Here is a 7,829-nt window from a genome sequence, read left to right on the forward strand (position 1 = left end):
ATAAACACCATACACATAATAAAAATAAACTACATTTTAAAAAAGAAAAGTAGTTCTTTAGCTGGGCTTGGTGGTATACACCGGTAGTTACAGCACTTAGGAGACAGAGGCAGGAAGATCACCATGAGTTGTAGGTCATCCTGGGCTACATAGTGAATTGAAGGCCAACCTGAGAGTGTCTCAAAAAAAAGAAAGAAAAAGGGGCTTGCGAGATGGTTCAGTGGGTTTAAGGGTGCTTGCTGCAAAACTTGACAACCTGAGTTCAATCCCTGGGACCCTTGTGGAAGAAGAGAACTGACTCTCACAGGTTGTCCTCTGATCCTACATGTGGGCCATGCTGTGTGTCCCTCCACCCTCCTCTTCCCATTGATACATATATACACAAATATAATTGAAAGCAAAAGAAATGTAGTTTTTACAGTCAGGCACCTTTTCTCTAGATGCTCCAAAGAGAGTCTGAGATGGATTTCTCTGGATGCCCCATCATTGCTCCACCCAGTGCCTGACACAGAGAGTGCCTAGGTTGAGTGAACTAACAAGACTAAATGAGCTCCTGCAATGAATTTGTGCAAGTGTAATAAGCAAAGCTGAGCCTCTGTTCCCCATTCTCCAGAGTGGCAATTATAGCTACTTAATGAAATTAATTCTATATATTGATTAATCAAATGACTTCAGTTGCCAGGGTTCCGGCATTGACCCTGCATGTTCTCTGTTTTCCATTGGTAAAGTAGGGATATTAATAGTGTCTACGTTGGATGAAATATGTATCTTAGTTGGTAGAGTGCTTGCCTAGCATGTGTCAAGCTTTGATTCCCAGCCTTGCATGAGGCATGTGTGGTCACACATGCTTGTAATCCTAGCATTCAGAGGTGGAGGCAGGAGAATCAGAAGTTGAAGGTCATCCTCAACAGCATAGTAAGTTTGAGGTCAGAAGAGGCTGTCAGAGTCCCCTGAAACTGAAGTTAAGGATGGTTTGTAGCCACCATGTGGGTGCTGGGAATCAAACCTGGGTCCTCTGCAAAAGCAGTCAGTGCTCTTAACTACTGAGCCATTTCTTCAGCCCAGAGACTCTACTTTTTTTAAAAAAAAAAAAAACAATATTGCCGGGCTTGGTGGTGCATGCCTTTAATCCCAGCACTTGGGAGGCAGAGGCAAGCAGATCTTTGTGAGTTTGAAGCCAGCCTGGTCTATATAGCAAGTTCCAGGACAGCTGGGGCTACAGGGAAACCCTGTCTCAAACGACAAAAAAAAAGCATTATTCTGTGTGTGAGGTGTCAGTGCTTTGTGTATATGTATGTGTAGATCAGAGGACAACTTGTGGGAGTCAGTTCTTTCCTTCTACCTTGTAGGTTCCAAGGATTGAACCCAGGTTGTCAAGCTTGGCAGCAAGTGCCTTTACCTGCTGAGCCATCTCACCAGTAGAGACTACCTTAAAAAAAAAAAAAATGTGCTAGCAGGGTGTGGTGGCACATGCCTGTAGTCCTAGCACTTGGGAGGCAGAGGCAGGCCTGGTCTACATAGTGAGTTCCAGGACAGCTGGGGCTACAGGGAGACCCCGCTTCAAAAAGACAAGAAAAAAAAAAATGCCTGGTGTGGTGGCAGATGCCTTGAATCCCAGCACTAGGGAGACAGACACAGGTGGATCTCTTTGAGTTCAAGGCCAGCCTGGTCTATGTAGTAAGTTTCAGGCCAACTGGGTCTACAGAGAGACCCTGTGTCAAAAAGACCAAAAAAAAAAAAAAAAAAAAAAAAAAGGGCTAGAGAGATGGCTCAGAAGTTAAGAGCACTGGCTGCCCTTGCAGAGGACCCAGGTTTGGTTCCCAGCACCCACATGGTGGCTAACTCCAGTTCCAGGGGATCCAATGCTGGCCTTCTGACCTGCATGGGCATTGTACACATGGGTGCAACTTACATGCAGGCAATACACTCATACATATAAAAATAAATCTTAAAGTACCTACCTCATTTGACTTAAGATTAAATGAGGTAACAAAGCAGAGGTATGCCTAGGACATAGAGGTGTTCAGTGTTGTTATTACTGTGGGGATTTAAGTGGGATTTAAGCGTGGTAACTATGTGTAGGTCAGAAGTCCTGTATATGCTGCATGTAGTCTTGGCCATCCTTCAAGACGCCTATGAGAGAGATTTTTGGTCCCTTCACCTTCCTTCCTTTTTAGGGTAGGGTGCTTTGCATATAGGTCTCCCTTATGGATCAGTATAGGCTAGGGTAGAGAGAGAACCCTGGGAGCTGGTTTCTGGTGCTTGCGGAGGGTGGTTAAGTTGGTGGGGCAGAAGAGCCGCTCCCTGGGCAACGTCTGCCGGGGTAGGGTGCCCTCTTCTGATTAGAGGTGGGAACAACCCTGGCTCAGGGTTTCTGGAATGGGCCTACAGGCTCTGGCTACCTGCATGGTGTTTCCTTTTTGTTTTTTGCCAGCTCCTTTTGTTGAAAGCCCCAACCAGCCGGAAGGACGAAAGTCTGGGGAGGGCCTTTGTAAAGGCTGCGGCAAAACAGGCTCAATGTTTCCGGGGAGGGCAAAGCTGTGTAGCTGGGTAACTGGAGAATGGGGGTGGAGGAGAGAAGGACCAAGTCAAGGACAGAAAGACGTTGGGTCCACTGAATGCATTTTATGTTCTTTCAACAGGTGATGGCGTGTACCAGAGGTAAGATGACACGGTGGCTTATCCAACATGTCAAAACCAGGTTCCCGGGGCTCTCCCGATGCCCCCTCGCAGTCAGAAGTAGCGGGCAGAGCAGCCTGAAGAGCCTTGGCTTCAGGTTACGCCAGATGAAACCGGGGAGTAGGGGGTCTGGGTCCTTGAAGGGGGAGGAGCCAGTGTAGACCCGGGCGCAGTTTCCTCCCTAAGTTCCGCCCCCGACGCGCCGGCCCGCCTTTTGCGGTTCGGCTGCACCCCGCCCCAGTCACTTGCCCCCCCCCCACCCCCCGCTACCCCGGGCCGGGCGGGGGCTCCCGGCCTATAGGGGTCCGGCCCCCTCACCACTACCGCCTGGGTGAGTAAGGGAAGAGCCAGCCGGGTCAGGGCAGCCCCTGGGAGCCCGGCCAAGCGGTCCGGTGTCCGCAGGCCTGGTGCCTGCCGCGCTTCCTGCACACCATTCGGATCTCGGGAACGGGGCGAATCCCGGGAATAGCTGACTTCCCGCCCTTCCCGCTCCCACGCGGGACTAGGTGTACAGGGATTAAACACTCCTTTCTTCACTAGCAGGGCCTCCTGGTCAAGAGCCCTCCCAGGCGCTGCGGATGGAGGCGTGGGGGAGTCTTGGAACCTCATAGACTAATTTCGAATCTCAGCCCTGCCAAGTTATTAGCCTGTGGCTTTGAGTAAGTGGTTTTAACCACCCTGAGGCTCAGTTTCCTCTTCTGTAAAATGGAAACTCAGACTATTATTGCATTTACCCTGTAGAATCATAGGATTGAAGAGAACAATGTATCAAATGCCAAGCCCAGAATGCAGATTGTGACTGGAGGGTAGGAAGAAAATCTTAGGGACTTTGGATATGAAGTGGGGATACTCCTAAGAAAGCAGTTTTCAGAGACCTGAGTCTCTGTGCCTGTAAACCTAGAAACCGAGAGGCAGAGACAGGAGGATTGGGACTTTCCAGCCAGCCTGGGCTATACAGTAAGACCCTTTCTGTACCCCCACCCACACCACTCCCCCCAGTATCTTCTTAAGAATACCTGGGAGGAAGTTAAAGTTGTCTGGGGGGAAGAACTTTTGCTAGTGATCTCTCAGTCCAGAGATAGGTTGCAGTGACCAAGTTTGGAAGGGCTTTGTAAGTAATCTAAACCCTGTGAGTTCTGTTCAACTGTTGAAACAGACCCAGAGTTGTTAGGTGACTTGCCCAAGTCACACAACTAAAAGGGAGACCAGGTTTACTCAGAGAAGTGGGACAGCCTGTCTTCTTTGTTTTGTTTCTGAAATTGTTCTTGAACTATCTCATCATTCCCTTCGTGGGGTAGGACTTGTTCATACCCTGAAGATGTGGTCTTCAGTTAGAGGACCCCAATGGTTCCCAAGGAATAAGCACCTGGCTTAAGTTCAGAGCCTGGGCGTGCACCTGGTAGGGAATGTGCTCTCATCTAGGGCCCTCAGGGCCTTATAGTCCATCTATGGAAGATCCAGGGAATGGATTGGATCTTAGAGGGTCACCTGTGCCACTTCCAACTCCCTGGAAGATGCCTGACCAAATATTCCCCTCCCTAAAGGGAGAGAAGGACTTGAATCTGAAGAATCTGGAGTAGGCTGCCTGACCTGGCCTGGCAGAGAGGTAGGTGGGGAAGGTAGATTGAAAACACAGAGGTGTGATCACCTGGTTCTGGAATGCCAAGAGACAGGCCAGTCTGAGATCAGAGTTCCGTTTAAGGGTGGGGCCAGAAAGTTATGATTTGAGACTGGAAGGGCAGGTTCTTTATGTATCTGGAGCCAGCTGTAGCTTGGCACCAAGAAGCCTAAACTCTGGGAATGACTATCCACTTCCCTGCTTTGAGGGAAAGTCTTTCTTTTTCTGCCTCTCAATTTCTCCTTTTTATAATTTTCTCCCTTCTTCACTCCAGTCCCAATGTGATCTTTCTGCCTAGAGCTGTGGCCCAGAGAAGAAGGAAGTCCAGAGTTGTAGTGTATGATTCTTTGTGGACCCCACATCTCCCTACTGCTGACCTTGAGTAGATTCCTGTTTTAGGTTCCCTTCTATACTCTGAGAGGGGCTGGGCTAGGGTTGTTAATATGTACTTAGCTGTTATAGTACCTGACCTTAGAAACACTTGTCTGAGGGAAATACCAGTCTTCAAGAGCCCCTACCTAGTCTCAGGAGGCACTGGGTACTGTGAAGCCTCCAGATGCTGACCAAGCAGCTCTGCCTGCAAACAGCAAGCTTAGGCTAGTGCCAGGCCTGATTCTGCAAAGCCTTTCACCCTTCAAGTACATGAGGCAGCAAGCAGGGACAAGCATGGGGTGGAGGTTCTGTCCGCTTCCATGGAGTTCCAGTGTGGTAGATTGCTGTGTCTGCACACAGCACACCAGAGTCTGGGAAGGGCCTAAAGGTGCAGCAGGGCCCTGAGCTGATTGGGTGAAGTAGTGAGAACTGCGAGGCCCTGAACCAAGAGGCTAGAGCAGAGGCTTGGAGTTGGGTGGGGGGAACGTGGGCCAGTCTGTCTGATGACTGGTTTTAATTTTGGTTCTTGAACCAATGAGAGACTAGATAAACCAATCCAAGGCCTGTTTAGCTAGAGGGTTGAGGAGGTCTCCCAGTCTGTTTCACACTTATTTAGTAAGGTTGGAGCTCATTGTTTTCCCCCTGAAATTGATGAATATTGGTCTAGGATTCTGAGCCAGTCTTCCTCATCCAGGACAGAAACTATGAAAGTTTTAGAGTATTTCTTCTCAGACTCCCCACCCCATAGCATAGCTCAGTTTAGGATTGAACATGAGAACTAACTTCACCTCAGCCCTGCTGCCTGGGGCCCTGACAGCATGCCTCTCCATCCCCAGGTCTGACAAGATGTACCAGATTCCACTGACGCTGGACCGGGATGGGACCCTAGTCCGGCTCCGCTTCACCATGGTGGCCCTGGTCACAGTCTGCTGTCCACTTGTGGCCTTCTTCTTCTGCATCCTCTGGTCTCTGCTCTTCCACTTCAAGGAGACAACATCTACACACTGTGGGGTAGGGCTTGGGGGGCACTGTTATTTCATGTTCAGGCCCAGCCGGATCTTTTCTGGGATCCTGATTTGATTTTAACAGGATTAGCCAGTTCTCCAGTGGACTCTACCAAACGTGTGTGTGTGTGTGTGTGTGTGTGTGTGTGTGTGTGTGTGTGTGTGTGTGTGTGTGAAGGGGTGCTTGCAAATTGGTCTCAACTAAAGTTGGGCAGTCCCTAAACTCAGAACCCAATCACCACTTCACAGAGGAGCAGATTCAGGAGCCCTAGGGTATTCTGGCAGGTGAGGAGAGAATAGCCCTGGGCTGGAGGACATTTGGGGGTCTCATAGTGTGGCACTGTAGGCTTGTGACTGTGTCTATGGGAATGTGATTTGTGTGTGTGTGTGTGTGTCTGTCTGTCTATCTGTCTGTCTGTGCGTGTGCGTGTGTGTGTGACTGTGAGGGACATGCCTGCATTTAATGACTTCAAGTAGGGTACGTATATGTGTGAGAGAAACCATCTCTCCCTGTCTGATGGAGACATGATTATGCACAAGGATGTATGTTCTGGCGTGGGTCCCATGCTCAACGAGGATACCTGGACGGTGAAGAAAAATTTGAGAATTTCTTTCTCCATAATATTTAAGAGTAAATGGGGTGAGGCTTGTGTTGACCTGTTATACTCCTCATTCACCCACTGACTCAGTACTACCTGAGACCCAGAGGCTGACCTTCAGTTTCTGTTGTCTATAGTGAGGTTGATTGATAATGCCTGCCTTGCTCCCTTCCAGGGCGAATGTAGAGTTCCAGGTAGAGGCAGCATGGGTATGTGGGTTGGGGAGTATGATAGGTAGAGAACAAGAGGAGGAAGAAAATGAGGAGTAACAAGAGATTATAAGATTAGGAAGCAGCACAGGAAGGAAGTTCACCTAGGCCCCAGGTAAAGAGGCAGGGCCTGGACTGGGAGCTTAGCTAGCCTTAGAGCTCTGACAGCCCCCAGCCAGCTTCCTTTATAGGATGATCCTCACTTTGCTATGAAGATCATTTGCTCCAGAGGAGATCTAGGTCTAGTGTCGGGGGGAGGATTTATCAGGGAGTTTGGGGTGAAGGACTTACATCTTTTGTTCCTGTGGCTTGAAATTTTCCCTTTTGATTTATCAGTGGGTAAATCTGAGCCTTGAATTGGGGGCATACATTCTGATGAGACCTGAGGCTGGGAGTTATCAAAGGAACAGGAAAGCCAGATGTGGTGGCCCATGCCTGTAATCTCAGCACTGGGGAGGCTGAGGCAGAAGGACTCACATTCAAGGTCCACCTAGGGTATGGAGTGAAACCCTGTCTATCCACCCTCCAAATAATATAATAATAATAATAATAATAATAATAATAATAATAATAATAATAATGAACAAGACTGCAAGAAAGAGTGACTAGGGAATCTGATGGCAAAGAGCCTTTCCTAACCTAATACTTACCTCAGATGATGCATCATATGTTTCCATTACCTTTGTTGACTCCTTTCCATTCTGAAAAATCCTTTCAAGGTGTTGCCTCTTCCAGAATACCTTCCCTAGCTTCTTTGAGACAAACTTAACTCCTTTAGGTGCCTGCTGTTCTTTGTGTTACCACATAACATTTCTTTCATACCATATTTTTACCTGTCTTTCTTACCAGACTGGGATCTCCATGGGAATAGTACTGCATCTGAGTCAGAAAGAATTTGTTGAATAAATAGATAGGACTCCCCAGCCTAGTGCCTTGGGAAAAGGAAGGTAGGACAGAAGGCAGTTATAGTCCAAGCAACATTATAAAAATTTTATAGCATAGGAGTTCAATAGAGTAGGCTGTTTTCTCTGTCCTTCTGGCTGGCCCTGAGGGCTAATGGAACCAGTAATCTCAGCATGTCGTATACACCCACTACCCACTCTTGGCATAATAGGGAACTAAAACATAGGTAGTTGCCGGGTGTGGTGGCGCACATCTGTAGGCCCAGCACTCAGAAGGCAGAGGCAGGAGGATCTCTGTGAGTTCAAAGCCAGCCTGTTCTACATAGTGAGTTCCAGGCCAGCTGGCACTACAGGGAGACCCTGTTTCAAAAAGACCAAAAAAGGCCAGGCATGGTAGCCCACGCCTTTAATCCCAGCACTCGGGAGGCAGAGGCAGGAGGATCTCT

General features: G+C 48.6%; 1 protein-coding gene across 14 annotated transcripts in view; it reads left to right on the plus strand.

Annotated features, from left to right (window-relative positions):
- Pgap2 (post-GPI attachment to proteins 2) overlaps positions 1-7,829 on the plus strand; it is a 29,973-nt gene that overhangs the window by 12,043 nt on the left and 10,101 nt on the right. For 2 of the 14 annotated variants that reach the window (XM_017803461.2, XM_017803458.2), the window contains exons 1-3: positions 2,519-2,661; positions 3,220-3,338; positions 5,506-5,680. In XM_017803461.2, the coding sequence (XP_017658950.1) occupies positions 5,516-5,680 (165 nt within the window). In that variant the 5' untranslated portion in view covers positions 2,519-2,661; positions 3,220-3,338; positions 5,506-5,515. Of the gene's footprint in view, positions 1-2,518; positions 2,662-2,915; positions 3,011-3,219; positions 3,339-4,223; positions 4,286-5,505; positions 5,681-7,829 lie in introns of those variants that run through there. The other 12 variants (XM_029556610.1, XM_029556604.1, XM_029556606.1 and 9 more) reach the window with 11 other exon arrangements.

This window comes from Nannospalax galili, unplaced genomic scaffold (assembly GCF_000622305.1).
Source record: "Nannospalax galili isolate Female #2095 unplaced genomic scaffold, S.galili_v1.0 scaffold1387, whole genome shotgun sequence".
In the NCBI taxonomy this organism is placed as follows: Eukaryota; Metazoa; Chordata; class Mammalia; order Rodentia; family Spalacidae; genus Nannospalax; species Nannospalax galili.